Below are 19,170 nucleotides of genomic sequence, written 5' to 3'. Positions count from 1 at the left end.
TTCTTTCAAAATCTTCCCCCCACTGACCCTTTCCCTGCGGATAACTGCTTTGTCCCAGCCTCTCTCCTAGTGAAAGTACCCACGCATCCGTTCTGCCAGCGTAATGGACCCGACCCCCACGGGATCGCATGCTGCGCAGTCGGACCAGGCCTCCGCCGAGCCGTCTGGGCAAAAACTGCCGACCAAGACGACAGGCTTTAATAGGCAAGCAGCTGTCATATGGCACCGTGCCCTGACACTGACTGAGCGCCCCGCTCGCTCGCTCGCTCCCTCCACAGCGGCTGCGCTTAGACGCCTGCTCGCAAGCTCACCCTGGCTGCGTCAGCGGAGCGCTTGCACGTCTCTAGCAGGGCTGGCCAATCTGCAGCGCAGACGCACAGCCGGCCCTGGCAGCCTCCGTGCCCGTGGCACACGGCAGAGCGGGGAGAGAGCAGGGAGCACAGGGATAGATGGGGCAGGGAGCAGAAAGCGGAGCAGCAGATCAGGCAGGGAACGCAGGAAAGGCAGCAGAGCAGGCATGCAGCTCAGGGCTGGGGAGAGGAAGCAGAGCAGGAGACGGTGCAGGGGAAGGGGACCGCAGCTCCCCCCCCAGATGCAGAGGCAGTTTGATCGCAGTCCCGTCCCCTTCCCACTCCTTTTCACTGGACACGAGCCCCTGAGGCGAGTACAAGGGGTGCAGGACCAGCACAAGAAGCGGGAGCCCTAACAGTCTTTGGTCCCCACGTGCTGAATTGCCAGCAAAGGGCCCTGTCTGTGCCCAAAGCACTGACCACGCAGATCCCCCCCACAACATTTCACCAGAAGGGCCTCGCTCCTGGTGAGTCTGAACTAAATTTGGAGGAAAAGTTGCTATCTGTGCACACTCAGGTTTCTCGCTCTGCTGCTGACACCGGTTATCTCAGAAACACTTTGCACTTTTCATCCAAAAATCTCCCCGCACTTCAGAAAAAGGAGTTCCAGCATTCACCGAGATGGTTATCCAGCAAGTCAGCAGCAAAGCCAGATGGAGCCTGTATCTCGACTCCCAGCCCCTGCCTTACCCATTAGACCTTGCGCTTCGACTAGAGAAGAAAGGTTTCTTTCCAGCACATTTTCTTTGCTCCTTCTCAAATATTTAAACCAAAACAAACGTGAGCGTGGGCACGTTCTGGGTTTGAGCGACAGAAAACACCCTGGGGCAAAGGAAAGGAGACCAGTGGTGAAACAGCGGGGGCATTTCTCTGCCTCCTCTTGGCCCAGGCTGCCCCTGGGATTTCAGCACCAGTCTGGGCTTCATGGTTCGGGAAAGCTCATCAGACCTTCCCAGTTTCTCGATGTTCGCGAGAAGCGCCGATGGAAACACCGGTCTCGGAGCCCTTCCCCACGTCACCGGCGCTTTGCGGGGAGAAGCGAACGCAACGCACCAGACGCTGGGGGCGAAGCTCCAACTCGCTTCTCTCGCTTCATCGTCCCCCAGTGGCACTGGATGCTCTTCCCGGGGAGGACTCGGAGGCCCATCGCGCTGCGGGCTAACGAAGTCTTGGGATTGTATTTTCGGCAGCAAGTGGCAGAGCAGGAAGTGGCTCTTGGGCAAGCCAAGCAGCCAATAACATGCGATTTAAAAGGAAAATGGCAGAGTAAGGAGGATTGTGTGTGTGATAAGCCTAGTGCGTGCTCTCACCCAGGCAGCATCTGGAGAGGATTTTCTCCAGCAGACAGGGAAGAACTCGATTACATCCAGTTAACTGTGCTCTAAACTGATTATGCATGTGCCAGGCTAATGGATTACATTAGCAAGAGGAAAAATAACATCCAATCAATCTCAATTTACTGCAGACCACACCAAGGTCTGAGAGAAGAGAAACTGGTCCATGAACTACCCCCACTCCTACTCCTTTCAAATGCTTCAGTTGTCAAGGACCCATGGCATCCAAACCACTCGAGGCAGAGGAGGGCCAGAACAAGACCTCAGTGGACGGGTCCATCCGCAGCCACCTTCGCCCATGAAACCCAGCGCTGGGGTAGCGCGCGCGAGGCTGGGCCTTGGAGCCTCCCCGAGGAGCTCCTTGGACAGCCCAGCAGTTACTACGGGGCAGCAACACAAATCAGAGCTCACAGTGGAGTGGGGCGGGGGCATCTCAGGGCAGTCGGGTCCATCCCACTACTGCAAACCCCGTGGGTGTGCAACACCAGTACTGGTCACACACCTGCCCCGGCAGACCGGCGGATGCCAACAGTAAGTATTTGAAACCAAAGCAGTTTCTGCCTCTGCTTGGGGTTTTACGGGAACTTTTACCTCGGAGGCAAATAACATTGTGATCATTTTAAGGGGCATCTGGGGCTTCCAGTGAATCCACCACGCGCCCGTCGGAACGAGCTCCCCTTCCCTGCCCCGGGGACGGCGGTTCCTGAACCAACTTCTGGAGCAGCTCCTGCCGCCTCCTCTCTCCGCAGCTTTCCTCTTCCTGGGATGCGGGGCACACAGCTGTCGTCTTCACTACTTGCCCCCCAAAGAGCACAGCGAAACCAGAAAATCTGAACTAAGAATGTTTTTAAGTGTGGCAACTCCCTTGAGACATCGGGGTGGGGGGGGGATATACATCTAAAAACTAAATAAATACCTTTTCTTGTTCAGAACCAATAAAGATGTCTAAAGAGACTATTAAAGTTTAGACGTGCTGATGCTTGACTCCTGAAAACAGAACCGCCTCCCAGATACCTTCACCCAGCCCCTGGGGCTCCATCTTGCCCCCACTTCCAGCCTAAACTCATTCTCATGCATTTCTTCTTTCAACTTTCCTGAAAGAGGACATATGGAAGCAAAGAGCTAGGAGAGGATTTAGTCGTGTTGGCAGCAGAGCTCGCAGGAGCCCGGCGGCACTTCCCAGGGAGTCAGGGCAGAGTTAGCCAGGACTCCAGCAGGCCCTGTCATCCCACCGCTTCCCCTTGCCTCCTGGACACCCTTGCAGCGGTCCATCTCCTGAAAAACGGCACGCATTTCCACCAGGCATGCTTCCCTCCTCAGCGTGGCGGGGGCTATGCGAGGTCTGAACTCGCCTGACGTAAGAAAATAGTGCTCAAACAGAAAAACAAAGCGAGCAAGAGCAAGAGGAAGAAAAGAAGATACAGGATACAAAACGAGAGTGCTTGAAGTCTATAAAAATATTGAATAGCTCTTTAGATATCAGGGAAGGAAGGGAGAAAAAAGATAATACAAAAATTGAGCAAAATGAGAAGACCGCGAGAAAGACAGGGCATGTGTGAGTGGAAGGTATGTGAAGTGAGCCTGCTTAGATTTATGGCATTTTGTACCTGACTGTTCATACTAAAGCCATTATGGGATGATTAGAGAAAAAGGTGAAGCTTTAAGTCCAGTGAAAATCAATAGAAACGTCTGGAGCAATTCTGCAGCGCGAGTGAAAGGACTATTTACTGTATCCGGCGCTCCTCTTGGGTTACAGCCCGCAGGGGTCGGAGAGGGGGGCCACGGGGGAGCAGCAGCAAGGCAGGGCACGAGAAGGTGCTTCCGGGGAGGACAGAAAATTGGAGACAAGCAGGGGGAAGACAAACCGAGATAGATGGCAGCTGGGGGCCAATTCTTAGCACGCTTGGTGAACGGATGGCCAAGATGGGCAGAGCGCCTCCTGTCAACACCGTGCATATCCAGGCAGAATTGGTTTTCCCTCCGTTTTGCCCTCTTTCACATGTAGGCTCAAATCAGCAGTTTAAATTACAAACCACCAGCCCCATCCAAACAGGGCAAAAGAAACGGGAGCTTGCCCACATGCCTTCTCCATGCCAGCACGACCATGCAGGGGTCTCCAAGCTCTGCGGGCGCAGCCTCGGAGGGAGAAAACCCCACCCGGCGCGTCCCGTCCCGGACCGGGAATGGAGAACAGTGCTTTGGACCAAGATACTCAGCAGTGACACCGCTTTGTGGATGGTCACCGCAACACGTCTTACCGCACCGGGTCTTCAGATGACGGAGGCTCAGCACCTCCTGAAAAACCCGACCCGCTTAAGGCACCTCCAAATGGATATTCCGAATTGCTAGTCACTTCTGAAAAGCCTGGCCTAAGGAGTCAAGAGCTCGAGGGAATCGCTAGCAAAATGCAAGCTGAGGAGATGAATGATACCATCTGGCTGGAGCCCACTTGCAAGAGACTAAGGCCAAATCCCCTCCAGGATTTAAGCTCCCTCTCCACTCTGGCTCAAAACAGTGTCTTAGATGCTTCCCCACAAGGAAAAGTTAGAGAAGCCATCCCTTACCTTGTAGAGCTTCAGGCTCGCCTCATGCCTGGAGTTAACCGTATGAAGACGCAGCTTCTCCAGACTGTTAGTGTAGTAGTCGCAGGCATTGCACTTCAGATGTACAGGGTTCCCAATGGCCACACACTTCAGCCTCCACTCGTTGGCCTTGCCACCCTCCTTGATGTGTGCTACCAGCTGGTATTTCTGCACATGCTTGTCCGTCTTACAGTGGAGCTGGAAGTTTGCCTTGAGCTGCGTGTTGTAGCGGCACAGCTTGCACTGGTACGAGTCCCCCATCACCGCCTTCCACTCCTCCTCGGGGAGGCTGCGCTCCACGTTCATGTGCAGCCCCAGCATGTCCAGGTTGTCGGTCGTGAACTTGTTGCACACGGCACACTGGAAGAGCTTCAGGGAAGGGTCGTTCGTTTGCGTGAAGCTCTCGCCCAGGTTCATCAGCTCCTCGGACACCAGCTGCCCGCCCCCCAGCCGCATGTCCAGGGGGATCTCTCCGCCCACTGCACAAAGGAGAGGGGAAGAGAGTCAGAAAAGCTCATGCTGAACCCACTGAGAGGATCAACCCAGACCGTTCCCTCCCGCCGCGTGCCCTGTACCACAACCCGTCAGGCCCTGCGCCCAAAGCAACGTACCTCAGTCCTCCTTTCCCCCGCCCAAGCCTCCGCCCGGTTCAAGGAACAAAGTGCCAGCCCTCGGATTTGCAGAGCCGAGCGGCCCTTGCTGCCCAGCCCCGCGCTCGCCACGCTGCCCCTTGCTAGTCAAAGAGACCAGAAAAATCTGACTCCTTACCGAGTCGGGTCTCTGCAGTGAAACACTCCACCAGGCTCTCCGACTTGCTCACAGTGGCAAGAAAGCAGGAGAGAGATCCCATTAAGTCACCTCCTGCTACCTCCAAAGCTAGGCCCCACCGAGCAAGAGACTCTCGCGCCCCGGTGCCAAGTACGAGTGCTACAGGTGCTGCATGTCGGGCCTCAAGGTGCTGCAATGTCAGGAGGAAGCAACTGGCAGGAGCAGGAAGCAGCTGCTTCCCAAATGCAAGGCTCCTTCATATCTGACCTCGGCACCCGTCAGAGCTAAACGATGCAAAATGGCCGAGAGCCTCAGAGGGGAGGCTGGCCGAGGAGAGACTGCATGCCCGGGAAAGAATGATGGCTAATGATCAGGGAAGTGCACGAGTACGTGTGTCGGGGAGAGCCCGTAAGAAGCATGCTCCCTCTCTCACTGTCATATCCCTGCTCTTCAAATCATCATTGACCCAGCTAAACCAAGAGCTGACCTCCATTCACTTACAGCAAATTAATACAGCAAGCTCTTATTTATGTCATTAGAAAGGCCTAAGGATGTGGACAGAGGGGAGGCTTGCTCTCCATTACCTGGATCTCATGGCTAAACACAGAACCCAACCACGAGCCTCTCCTGAGGGACTGCACTCTTCCTTCCTCCCCTGACGTCTCAGCTGCCGTGGGACGATCTCTCTCCTTCGGTACTTAACCCTGACTCTGTGTCCCTGCTTGCCCAGGGGGCGTTTTAGATCCGAGCAGCCTCCCAGACACTGGCTCATTAAAAAAAAAGAGGAGCTGCTATTCCTTATTTTTCTTTCCATGCAATCAGTGGTTTACGGAGGCACAGCCACCAGTGGAAGTCGGCTACATCTGAAGAGCCGGCTTGCGGAGACTGCGAAATCCAGAAGCCAGCACGCGCTCTTTCTAGAGCACGTGTTTCTGGGTGGTTTTGGTTGAAGCTCTCCAGCCTTCAACGCCCATCTTGTATGACACGTGCTATTACCTCTTCCCTGCAAAGTGCAATTCAATAATAACTGTTATTGTTCAGGGAAGGGAAGGGAACTGGAGTATTTGGTACGTTCTGGATGCAAGGCCCAGGTTCCTGGAGTATAAAACCGTGCCCATAAACCAGTGCTTTCCAACCTTTTTTCATTTGTGGACCCAGAGCAAACTTTGAATGAAAGTGCACACCCCTCCGAATGGTAAGTGTGGGTATTCACCTACTTTTGATTGATAACTGTCATCTTTTGCGGGTCCCTTAGACATAAGGGCCTCCATGGACCACAGGTTGAAAACCACTGCCAGAAAGCGCAGGAGAAAAGGGTAGTGAGGGACTAGCCCCCACGCACACGACTCCTTCCCACATGCCAGAGCTCACCCAGAACAGGAGCCCTTCCTCCACCTGCTACTCACAATCCCAACCGCTGCGCTGGTTCGTCTCCTCCATCTCCGCCAGGGCACAGAGCGATGCCCCAGGGCACTTACTGGCCTGCTCACTTGTAGCACCCTACAATGGGCTTCATCGGTTTTTCCATCACTTCCCACCCCACCAGAAAGATTTCTCTGACATGTAACTTCAATTACTGCTTTGAATCAGTCTGCTCCCAACCGGGAGTCAACTGGATGGAAATGGAGCCCGCTGAACAAACCGCGACTCTTCCACTCGGAGCCAGACCTGCTGAAAAAGGCTTGAAAAAGGCAAACCTCCTCGTCTGCTTAGATTGCAAAACAAAAACCGTGTTTTTAGATCTCAGCAAACAAAAATGAAGAGAAGAGGTGACACATGACTGCAGGGGAAGGGGTAAGAGGTTCAAGATGCATCCATACAGCGCAAAACCAATTGCAACAGAGCCAAAGTAAAAGATTTATCCTAATAGCTGGATCTGTGCCAAGTGCTTATCCACATGGAAAGCCCCCTCCCCTGATTCAGGCTCAAGACCTGTAGTCATCAAGTGCCTGAGTCATAAATCACTCCCCACATAAGCTTAGATGCATTCAAGATCTCTGCATTCAGTTGGAGTCGTTGAAGAACGAGACCTCAGTTGAGAGACTCCCATTTCCTCTTGAAAGCTTGCCTCTGGCTTTAGGCAGGTGAGCTGGGGACAGAGTTTCTCGCAGGAAATCTCAACAGCCTGGCTACCGCTAGGAACACTACAGGCAACAAGGCACAAAACAAACAAGTAGAAATTATTTCTATCGCCAACATGGAATCACTGAGAAAAAACACTCGCAGACAACATCCCGCTACCAGCCTGAGAGAGGCAAACCAGGACAGCAGAGGCGCATGGAAAAAAACCTGTCATTACATTCACCTCGAACTGCTTGCATTTTGCTTATAACTACTTGCATTCCTCCATATCTATACGCATATCTATTTAACTTGCTGGTGTTTTTGTCTTCAAACTTAAGCTTCTCAGCCCCCTCTGCACAACAGTAACTACTGCTATAGGGCACAAGAGAAGGGAAGGGGAAGAGCTAGGATTACGATGCATTAGCAATAATGGACGCTGACCAAGACAACCCATCCCATTTCAATGGATGGAAAAGGTTACAAATGGCAGAGAACATAGGAGCAGGATTAGTTCACAGGGATGTAGCTAAAGCAGATGGTTTCCTTCTGGAAATGGAGTGCTTTAGTGTAACGGGTGGAAAGGAAGCGCCGGGCCGGCTGGGAACTCCCTTGCACTTGCCCCAGCTGCGGTGGGCTCTGCCACGCGGCCTCGTTTCGTCTGGACTGGCTCTGGGCAGCACAGATCTGTAGGGATGCACGGGCGAATGGGTAAGTGCCCGCGGGGAAGAGGTGGCTGCCACTCCTGTCTCCTGATGTGCCGCTCTAGCGGTCTAGGGGCTGACCCCCCACCCCCGATATTAACTTCACTCTCAGGTTAAGTTCCCCAGGTTAGAGACTACGACTTTACACAGTCTCGCTGCACCAACCGGTGCTGCGCACAAATACAAATTAACGTCCCATTTTCAGGCCAGGAACTTGGGTGCAAGGGGAAAATATCCATTCAATGAACATCCTGCACGGACGACAAACCCCTTCAAAAAGACAGATTCTCTCCTCTTCCCACGCACAAGTAGTCTGGCCAATCCTTCTTTGCCCAACCAGCCAAGTCCGAGCGTCTCGCACCTCCAACCAGCATCCAGTGGAACGGTCTCCACCAACACAAAGTGCGCTTTACAAACATCCTTGGCGCTCCTCCATCTCGTCTACCCGCACCAGCCAATCGGGGCAACACCTCTGTGCAACTCAGCTTCCCTGCGATTAAGTAACCTAACAAACACCCTCGTTAGCAGAGTCTGGCTGGCAAGTGCCGCACTCTCCCCAAACCCACCAATATGGAAAAGAAAACACCAACGAGCGCCTCCCTCTCCAAACGAAGACCACGTGGGTGGAAGGCGTCACAGAGGCCTCCTTGCTGGGGGTGTCGAAGAACACGTCACGTGTGCTGGCAGGGACTACCCGCAGCATCCCTCCCAGTTTCACTCCAGCCAGAGGTCTCCAAAACGCACAGGAAAAACAAAAAAAAACTGAGAGAAACACAAAAGGATGCTCTGACATATCTAAAGATGAGAAAATGAGTCCAGCAGGGATGGGGCCCTACCGCAGTATGCACGAATGACCGGTGGGACTGGGGAAAGCCGACCTCCACCCGCCGGGCTTGCCAGCACAGGAAACTCCTCCCCACACACACAGACATCACATTAGCAAACAGTTGAGCCTCACCTAGAGATGGAGCCATAGTTGCCATAGGGTTGGTCGGATCGAGCTGGAATCCGCCCATCATGAACTGTGCATCAGAGGAAGTGCTTTCCATCTTCAGGTTGGGCAGATTCATGTTTTGTGCCAGGTAGTACTGGTAAAGCTCAGCCTCAGCCGGCGAGGGCAGGCTGCCGAGGCCCAGGTGCCGGTTGTGTTGGATTTGGGACATGTTCTGCTGAAGCAGCATCATGTTGTGCATGTGTTTCTCACTGGTCATGTGAATGCGAAGGTTCCTAGCTACATTGGTCTCGTAGTCGCATACCTCACACCGCCAGGTGGGTTTGGTTTTTGGTTTGGTGGGGGAGGGGGCCCCACAGGTGCTACCAATGTTTGCTGCCGCAGCCGCAGCCGCCGCCGCAGCCGCTGCCGCCGCCCCAGCACTGTGGCTGAAGACTTGCTCCCCCCCTCCGTTCTGCAGGTTTTGCATGTTGTTGAGATGCTTGTCGGACTGCATATGAATACTGAGGTTGCCTTTGGTAGTAGTGGAGTAGTTACAGACCTCGCAACGGAAAGGCTTGTAACCACAAGTGTAGCTCTCGCCCCGTGCCAACCGTGGGTGTGGCTGCCCACTTTTGCAGTAGACACACGAGCCACCGGGCTCGGGGTGCTTCTCCTTCATGTGCGCTTCAAGTGTCTGCTGGTACTTGTAGTGCCAATTGCACTTGGGACACTTCAGCGTTTTACATGAGTTGCGAGAATGCATCATGGTCATATGGCCGCCTAGCGATCGTGAGGAGCCCAGGACAGTGTCACACTTGGGGCACTCCACACCGCTCCCCGAGGGGCACTCCCCACCCCCAAGCTCGCAGAGGGGGCCAGCATGCTGGTGATGGGAGATGTAGCTCCCGTCGTCGCCCTCTGCACTCTCATTTGGTTCTGGTGCTGTGGCATTGTCTTTATTGGCACTTTCATCGATAAAGTCCAACCTCCTGCCGCCCTCTGCCACACTGGCTCCACCACCCTCACTGTTAAAGCTTAAATGATTCCTCCTGCTTGCACCATCAAAGACAAAGGAAGAAGCAGAATTAGAACTAGTAGAAGCTGTGCCCCGGGACAGGGTCTGGAGCACATTAGGCATTAAGGGAGAGTTAGAAATGCTTTGGTTTGAGAGAGCAAGGTCCTTTTTGCTGCTGCTACCTGCCACAGCCCCAGATTCTTCATGGGGCCTGTCCTCCAGTTCGTCCTCCAACTCGCTCGGAAACAGTCCTTTGCAACCCTCATCATCGTCTTCCTCTTCCTCCTCTTCCTCCTCCTCCTCCTCCTCCTCCACATCCTCCTCTTCGTCGTCCTCCACCTCCTCAGCTGGCTCTGCCTTTTCCGAGAGGCTATCCTGGTCACCCATTTCTTGCTTCTCACTCTCTGCTACCCCAGGGTCCTTTCCCTCTGAGGATTTGGTAGGACTGGAAGCCAGCGGGCCCAGGGGGACTGAGGTAATTGGGGTCTTCAGAGCCGAGCTGGTCAGCCCACCAAGGTTCAAGAGGGCACCAGGCGCCAAGATGCCTGACTGTGGCTGCTCTGCTCCACCGGCAGTCCCGGCCTGGAGAGCCTCTTCACCTTCCATTCGAATGCCACTGAATTTACCGTAAAAACTGTGTCCAGGGCCTATGAGGTTAGCTGTGGAAACTAAAGGGTGTTGAAAGGTTTTGTTTTTTGGTTCCAGAAAACTTACAAGGGGCTCCTTGTCTTTGCCTATCCCTTGGATGATAGCGGAGATGTTCTTATTGCTAAGAATTTTCCGCTCCTCCTCACTTAGAGTCATTCGATGGTCATGCACTGCATGGGTCACAAACGAGCGGACATACCCAAAGGACAGCTTGCACAAGAAACACATCAGGATGGGCTTCCTCTTCCCATAGAGCACAAAGCCATCAAATTTGGACAGGTCCACATTGTTGGGAACATCTTTGGATACACAGGAACTTTTGGCAGAACCGTCGCTGTTCAGGTAATCCTTGTTGCTTTTGTGTCGCACATCGAAAACGCGGAAGCTGTGCAGGACGGGGCTGATGCCCGTCAGGGCTGAGGTATTCGGGAAGGACTGGTCTGAGCCCTCAAACCATTTCCCGAAGGATGAGGCTATGTGGAAAGTATTAATGATCTGTGGGTAGACGGGGGCAGCAGAGGAGGGGTCCCCTTGCTTGCCCCCCGCACTGGGTAGAGAGTTCATAAAGAGCGAAGGGAGAGCCCCACTGCTGTTGCCATTGCCACTGCTACAGGCTCCCCCGCTTTGGATCAACTGGCTGACGCTTTCGACAATGTATGCCGAGCCGTCTGGCTGGTAGACGATTTCACCAGCCAGGTTCTCCACATCGCTCTCCTCGTCCCCCTCCTCACTGGTGTCGCTCCCACTCTCCTCCTTCAGCGGAGGCGGGGGGCGGGCACTGGGGCAATGGTGCTCCATGTAGGTCTGTAAACTGGCGAAGGAGGCTGAGCATTCGTTGCAGCTGACCTCTTTGCTCGTGGACTCCGTATTGGGGCCAGCCGAGTTGGTGCTGTCTGGGATGCGCTCGTTAAAGGGGACCCTCAGGCTGTCCAGGGGCCCGCGGTTTTCCGTTGCGGACTGCTCCATAGTACTGGGTTTGTCAGGGAGGTGGGTGCTGTTAAGTTCAGTCCATTGCTGGTGCTGAGGGATGCTGCACCCATTGTCCTTCCCAGAGATGACAGGCGAGTCACAGCCTTCCATGGTAAGGCCTGCATGGAGCTTTCATTGCACCCAGTACGGCGTGGACCTGAAAGGCAAACAGAAGGGGGGAGAAAGACAGAATCAGAAAGGCGAGTAAGTCAGCGAGAAGGCACAGCCCGCACAGACAGTCATCACACCGCGCAGAGCCTGCGGCCCCGCCACGGCCCGGGGGCTGCACGATAGCGAGCGGCTCGCTAACGAGCTCCTGGAGCGTGGGGCTGACTTAAAGCAGCGAGGGTGAGGCCGAAGAACGAAGCCAGCGAAACCACCGAGCACGCCTGGTCAAGGGAGCGTGCAACCCGTTGGTCACGAGGGAGGAGGGGGCCAGGCCCCTCGTTTTGCCACTCGCTACAGAAGTCCGAAAAGCAAGAGACTCCTGGAGAGACTGGAGAGGAGCACGGTGGCATGCGTGCAAGACCCTGCTGAAGACGGTAGCCGCGGCGTCTCACCCCAAACAGCCGAGAGCCTTTAAAAAATATTAACATAAGAATTTCAAGCCGGACGAGCCTTTGGAGAGACGCCTTGAGCCAGCTCCGCGGCAGATTTTAGCAGGGAGCCCCTGGGACCCTGCTTCCGGCTCCCTCCGCCCGCCAGCATCCCGTCACACAGAAACAGGGCTGCATCACCGCTAAGCCAAGGACGCAAATGCACCTTGCTGGCTGGGATAAGTCTCCTTCCGTGCAGACAAACCACTGCCTCCCCTGTACCTTCTCTGCATGTTTAGCTGGCAACTCCAGTTCAACACGGCCGAAGCTGTGCTCACGACTGCCCCCGGCCGCTCTCCCTTAGTCCCGGCTGCGTTCGACTCTGCCCTCCCTCCAGACCCGCAGGATACATCCAGGATGTATAAAGCTTCCTGCGCCTTCTTGGTAACACTGAGACCTGGTCTTCCTGCTACCTAGAAAGCCCAAACTCTTCCAGGTCCTCAGCGCCCCATAACTCTGCTATCACAGCTGCTCCCTTTCGGTAGACTATGCCAGCCTGGTCACTCGAACACTGAAGTCACCTTCCTACCACGAGCCATATCTTCCCCGTGCCCCCTGCATCCCTCCCCAGATTTCCCCCCCTCCCTTAACAAACATGAGCTATTTGGTCACGATATTTAAGGTCCTTCATGGACTGTTTTGGTCCTGCGCGTCTTGCAGAGGAACACAACCATCAACGCCCTACCTGAGTCAAGACCGCCAGGCAGGATTTCCCTTTGAGAAATGTCCCTTTCCAGCAAGCCCCTTCATGCTTCTCCCTCAGCACCCTACCACGACCAGTGCATTGCCCCGCTCCCTCCCCGAGACCCACCAGAGGCGCAATGTCTACAGAACACCCTGGCGGGAGCTACCCACACCGCGAGCGGTGATCACCGGTTAGTTCCCCAAGAACAACCGTCTCGCTGTTTCCTCCTGCTCCCGGTTTGCTGCGTTGCACGCTTTCTCGTGCTCTACTTCGGCAGGCAGCTCTTTGGGGCACCTTACGGTACTTACAGGCACAAAGGGACCAGCCACGACTAGGCTCTGTAGGACTACCACACTATAACCGCCACGCACCCCTAATAATGGATTGCAAAGTACTGGGAGTTCGCTGAATGATACAGATAGCCAAAAATAAGAGAGACAGACAGACGGCCTTCCCCTCCCCTCCGCCCGGGGAGATACGCCTTTCCTCTCTGCAGAGCGTGGGTACTACACCAGTGGAAATACAGTGGTCTCTTTATCATCATCTCGTTGCCAAAAACCACAGAAATCAGAGCTCAAAAACCCAAAAGTCACCTAGGACATGCTTCTACCATTGCAGGATTTGTCCCGACAGTGCTTTTTCTGCAGCCTAGTCCAGCCTAGTCGTCAGCTAGAGTACTGCCATGTCCACCGCTTCGGGAGACCGTCTCGAAGTCCTTGCTCAAATGCATCCTTGTCAGGAGTTCTTGCTGGTGGTCAGTGCCATTTTTTTTCATTTCTTAGTACTATACCATTGCTCCTAATTAAGTCTCATTGTGTCAACCCAAGTAACACATTTATATCCACGTAATTGTTTTCAATGGTCACAGATCCTTGGCCTCTGATGTTCCTCCTCTAACTAGTCAATATTTCTCTACTCCAAACTGAACACAAACCTGGTCTGGTCAAACTGGCCGTCCAGAGGAGTTCAGCTTCACTGATCTATAGACACAATCCTTGCTGAAATACAAGCCAGCATTGCAGCTGCCTTTTCTGCAGCCCTCTTGCTTTGACCAGCACTCTAATTAGCCGCCTGCTACCATGTGACGGTCTCTTTCGACACTAACTAATCAGGGCTTTGATGATTAAAAGTGCTATTTAAATGCTAAGTGTTATAATCAGAGTTTTAAAATTCACCTGACACCTTCTAGCCTGAGTTACGGACCTAGTAGCCGTGATGCACAAACAACCACGCGGCCATGGCCTTGCAAAGACTCGAGTCTGCAACTGAACGGAGTACTCATCTGCGCACCGCCCGGGTCTGAGCGACATCGGTGTCGACGACCACGAGCCGCTCTGCCCTGCAGGTATCTGGTCCGTCTGCGCCGTGCCGCACCGCGCCGCACCCTGGGACAATCCGGAACAAAAGCAGAGACCGCGGAGCCGCCCGACTTCACGCTCCTGGCTCCAACCTTAACCAAGGCTCGAAAATTAAATTATCCTGAAGTAGAAACTTGGAAAGGCACCTGCCACCGGCAGATAGCTCCTCGCCCTGGGAAGCAGAGTTTTAACGCTGCGACTAGAACGACCTGCACCTACCAGACTCAGCCCGGTAACATTTGGGCCTGCTGGCCCTTCTCCCAGACTGGTTCCTGTTGGCTCCGCGCGAGGTGCTTAGTCAGCCCCGAACACCTGGCCCGCTGCTTTTGTTCACATTACTTCTGCCGCATGGATTGAAAATGGATGAGGCTCCCAGCCAAACCAGTGGGAGCCCAAGTTGTCTGCACACAAAAAATCAAGACAAACTAATAGAAACCCAAACCAACCCCTGCATCCCCTTCAGGCAGCGACTGCCCGTTTTCTTGAGAAAGCAGCTCTCTTCTGGGAACGCGCATCTAGGCCGGAAAACGCAGCAGAAGAGAGTTGCACCTTCCTCCCAGAAAGCTAGCCGTCTCTACTCACATGGGAATCAACTCCTTGCACATAAAAACGACGGTGTGCAAGAAACTGGCTCTCTTTGTAACCTCTGAAGCATGACTACGTGATGGGTCTCATTTATGCGATATTATTCATTTACACAAAACCAAAACAAGAGGGCCAGCCCGGACTGGAGAGTGCAACAGGCTCCCAAGACGCACTGCGACCCGCTGCGCGGCGGCCAGCCGACGTGGCGCTGGCGCTGGGACCGCACCTGAGCGGGGAAGGACGCCTGATTGACAGTTGGGCCAAGAGGGCTAGCAGAGCCGATGGGGCGGGAGGGTTAACAGCCTGATTGTAAAATCAATGTCATAAATGCTTGGTAAGTTACAGGAACATGCGGGAAGAGGAGGCCGCGATTGATAAAGGACTGCGGCTTTGATGCTGCACTGGGGACTTGTTTATTGACAGGAAAGCCAATCTCCTCTCCAAGCCAGGCCAGGCCAGAGAAACCTGCAAGCGTTTACCAATTAATTGGTGGGCTTTTCTGCCTCTCTCTTGCTCTAACAACTCTTCCCCTACTCAACAAGTTAAGCAGCTAAGGAAACGCTGCTTTCAAGAACTCTGCTTTCTTCTTCCACGTCCTGAAACTCAGAAGCCATCTCTGGCAAGCAAACGTTCGCGTGCCAGCACCGCTTCCAGCGGCCCCGGGACAGATTTCGGTCCTCAGCTGCCGGGTTTCCTTGCTCACCTGCAGGACACGAGCAACTCTGCCCGGCGGGGCCGAGGCAGGAGAACAGGAAGGTCCACTTCCGCGTGCGCACAGACTGCCGACACCGGCCCCTCAGTGCGAGGAGCCAAATGCTCCGGTTCAAGCAAACCCGGCAGTAATGGGGACTGCTGTATCATCAGTGCGACGCCAGCGTCTCGCCTCTTCTTCCACCCCTGGCCCCACGAAGTTTAACATCCTGCGACCGGCTCAGCGCAGGGGCAGAACGTACTTGAGGACAGGCTGATCCTTTCTGCATCCAGCACTTCCCCATCCTCTTCCCATCTCTCCCTCCTTTCTCTCTGTTTATCAGCCAGTCAATAAGAAAAGGTAGTTCTTACTTAAAGGAGGCAGAAGTCAACTCGTCAGGTCGATCAGCACTGTCTGTAAACATGGTTTCCCGTAAAATCAATGAACTTCAGTCATAGAGAGAACAGTGTGCGAACCCAAAGCCTCCCCGTGCACACACGCTGCAGCGAGCCGGAGGGAAGAGCTCTCCTTCCATCGCTCCGCCGGCCTCTTCTCCACCGCCTCGACCGGCCTTCGGACTTCTGCCGCCCCAGCTCCGCTTTCGCTCGAAACGCCTTTCCGCCCCCTGCATCCGTCCCTTTACCTCGGTCTCCGGGCCCCTTTTCCCCAGGCTTGCCCAATCCCAGACCCTGGGAACTGAGGAAGGACGAGGTGGTATCTTCACCCCCCGAACAGCGCTCTGCTTGGGGCTAAGCTGCATTCAGGTGGGAGGCACGTGAGCGAGACTTTACAACGAAACATCCCGACGACGTTCCTCGAGACCCCACTAAGCCCAGCTCCCTCTTTTGCAGCCAAAATACACAGAGTCAACCCCAGCATCCGCTGAAGGTCCCCGGCACCCAAGCCCTGGCTCCCCGCACAAAGTTGGCCACCTCCGGGTTCCCAGGACGAGCTCGGCGCTCGGCTCGGGGCCGGACCAGCGCTCCCGCGCCCCTCAAGGGCCGAGCCTGCACCAGCGAGGGGAGTGGGGGGAGAAGCGGGGTCCTGCTGTTGCCCAGGCTTCCTGAGAATTAGATACGAACAGCCGTGCTGTGTAAATTTTAAATTGTTAATTAGCACAGGGTTAATTAGGCGGCCCTTTCACAAGAGGCTGTTTGGCAGTAAACCAAGACTCAAAGCAATGAGGAGGGAGGAAAACAAAAGGAGAAGGAGACAGTGAGAAACTGTTCCTCCGCTAATGACCTGCGCGGCACCAGGGAAAGGGGGAGCGAGGGCCGAGCAAGAGACAGCGGCACATACTGCGGCCGTGCCCCTGGCAGGCGCCCAGACGTGCTGCCCCCACCCCAGTGCCCGGGGCAGCGTGTCCTGGGGAGGACAGCGCCCCACCTCCACGGGGCACACCAGCCAGCCCAGGGCCCCGGTCGCTCCGTCTGGCCAGCTTCCGACGCCCGCTTCGTGCCTCGGTGCTGCAGAAAAACACGGCTCGCGGCAAACGTGCCGATGGGCAGCAACAGCTCTTGAGTGCTCCCCATTGTGGGAAGTTATGTAAGCCCGGCTTTAACTTTGTAAATATGCACCTCGCTGTTAGGCCAAGAAGCACTCTATAAATCAATAGAGCAAATGTGTACTGCAAGAGTGCCCTGAATTAGCATCCAGCCTTAACACACCTGTCAGCTGGACCCAAAGTGCCGTGCTCTGAAAGTAGGGCAACCCTGGAGCTGTACCAAGGCGCTCCGAGCATCCCGGCACCGGCACCAGCACGGGGAGGAGGCAAGGGTGCACGAAGCCGAGGTTTCACAGGGGATCTGCACACAGGGAAAGGGACACGGTGACAGTATTGAGGGAGACTCTTCCAAGGCAGCGCTCGCCGCATCGCTCTTGCTGCGAACAGGCAGGGGGGAGGGAGGGCCATCTACTATGCCCCCAAAATCGTAGACGTGCAAGTGTGGGCGCCCCTGAGCCCGGGAGCCTTCCACACAGTCTCCTAGCACTGCTGTGGGGCTCCCAAAACCCAGCCACGCTTGTGCTGGCCTCTAATCCCCGATTCCCACGTACGCTAAGGGGACAGCAGCGCACGCCACGACAGGACGTGAAGAGCAGGTGGCGGGAAACAGAGATGCGAAGAACGAAGCGTTTTCCCAGACACCACACAGCCGCCTACGGCAGCGGGAGACTCGTGGAGCCCGGGGGAGGCAGGCAGCAGACCACGTCCTTTGCCAGGAGAGGGCACGTTCCAGCGTGAAAGACCTTGCGACATTTTGGGGAGAGCCAGCATCTTTCATCGGCTGGGTGCAATCTGCCCAGCAAAAGTCCTCGGATCCGAGCAGTACCTCCCACTGTGTGACAAGACGTGGGACGTATGTCGCCGAGATGCGGACGATTCGAAGTCCCTTCTGTCCCCTGCGCACGCGTGCCGGTGCGGCTGGCAGCCTGCACGCACCACTGGAAGCATATTCCTGTCCCGGCCTGCGCTGACCAAACAGATGCTGGACTGGTGACAACTGGGACCTGCCAGATAACTTGTTGGAAAGGAAAGAGGGGAAGGGACGAGAGCTGAGCCAGACTCCTCCAGAATCCCAGCTCCAGCCCCATCAATCCAGTCCGTGTCGGGACAACGGCCTTCACCTGCTGCAAGTTCAGTCTTGTAACCAGGGGGCAAAGCTGCACCCGAGCCGAAACTTGGGGCTCTCTGCCCTACTGAGGCTGGGTTATACGTGCGCAGAACAGCATTTGTTTTCACTTTTCCTGTGCTGTGCTGCTTGAAAGGAAAAAATTATGCACAGAAAGATGTCCAGACCTGGTTAGTTAGGCTGCAAGGCCAAGCACTCTTCCTTTACAAGTCTGGCCCATGCAGCTTAAATACTGTCCTCTTGTGCAAATGCACGTTTCGCTCCAATTCCAGGAACGGGCTGATTTTTATTTGCAGGACCCCTGCCTCAATGCACAGGACAGGTGGAGGAAAGGTGAAACAAGGATGCGCGAGCGGGCCGTCACCGTGACATTCCTGTGGCAGATTTTATTCAAACAAACAAGGGAAGGTCGGTGTCCAGCCCAGGAGGCACTCGCGTTGAACTCCCAGAACCGGCCGAAACCCGGTTCAGGCTACACAACCTCATTCAACCTCTACTCTCAATTCCTGGCTTCACCGGGTGCTGTCTTTCTTACGTACTAGAGGAGGGACAATCCAGGTCCTCGCTCCTCGTACAACAGGCTGGAGAGGCTGGCAGGGAGGTATTCTCACCGTTCAAGTGAAAACGGAGGAATCCGCAACGTGCCTTGGAAAATGGGGATAAAAACGGTGCTTAGAGACCAAAATGTACAGCTCCTTGTGAAGCATACAAGGGGCATACGTGTGCCAAAGGGGTTTCCACCATCTCCTTGCGTTGGCTCTCTAGCACTCGTACTAAGCGCTTCCAAACGAGGAAATGAACCAGGGATCTCGTTTACTCACCGAGAGGAGGGAAACTCGTTTCACACGACAGTCCCTTCCCCAAAGCACCCCAAGGATCGGACAAGACAAGACACTCTTCCCGCTGCCCTTAAGTGACAAAAGGACGAGCGAGCACAGCCAAGTGGCCAACGTGCCTCTTAAGCGCTGGCCGGCAGGTCGTGCCCCTGCCCCGTGCCAAGCCGGACCCACGCGGCTGCTCGCCCAAATTTACGGGCACGCTGGTGTTTGGCTTTACTGACAATGCAAAGAGCAAGAGCAAAACCTAATCAGGGATGCTTCCTTCCTGCCCTGGGCGGCTCTGAAAGTTTCCCTGCACACTTCCCCGTGCCAGGCCGTCATTCCAAGCGGGCAAACGGCCCTCCCGGCTCCCTTAAACCCAGGGTGCCATTAGCAACCTCTGCTCGTCCCGCCGAGTCGAACCGGCATTGCTCTGCAGCGG

General features: G+C 55.0%; 1 protein-coding gene across 1 annotated transcript in view; it reads right to left on the bottom strand.

Annotated features, from left to right (window-relative positions):
• Positions 1-4,248: 4,248 nt before the first annotated feature.
• LOC102385801 (zinc finger homeobox protein 3) overlaps positions 4,249-19,170 on the bottom strand; it is a gene marked incomplete at its 3' end in the record, with an annotated part of 20,204 nt that continues 5,282 nt past the window's right edge. Inside the window, exons 2-3 of the mRNA XM_006035109.3 lie at positions 8,758-11,522; positions 4,249-4,745 (exon numbers count right to left, since the gene is read on the bottom strand). Coding sequence (XP_006035171.1) covers positions 4,249-4,745; positions 8,758-11,476 — 3,216 coding nt within the window. The remainder of the gene's footprint in view (positions 4,746-8,757; positions 11,523-19,170) is intronic.

Source organism: Alligator sinensis, unplaced genomic scaffold, assembly GCF_000455745.1.
Source record: "Alligator sinensis unplaced genomic scaffold, ASM45574v1 scaffold1914_1, whole genome shotgun sequence".
Lineage (NCBI taxonomy): Eukaryota > Metazoa > Chordata > Crocodylia > Alligatoridae > Alligator > Alligator sinensis.
The sequence above is the reverse complement of the archived record's forward strand: the minus strand, read 5'-3'. Positions and strand labels throughout refer to the sequence as shown.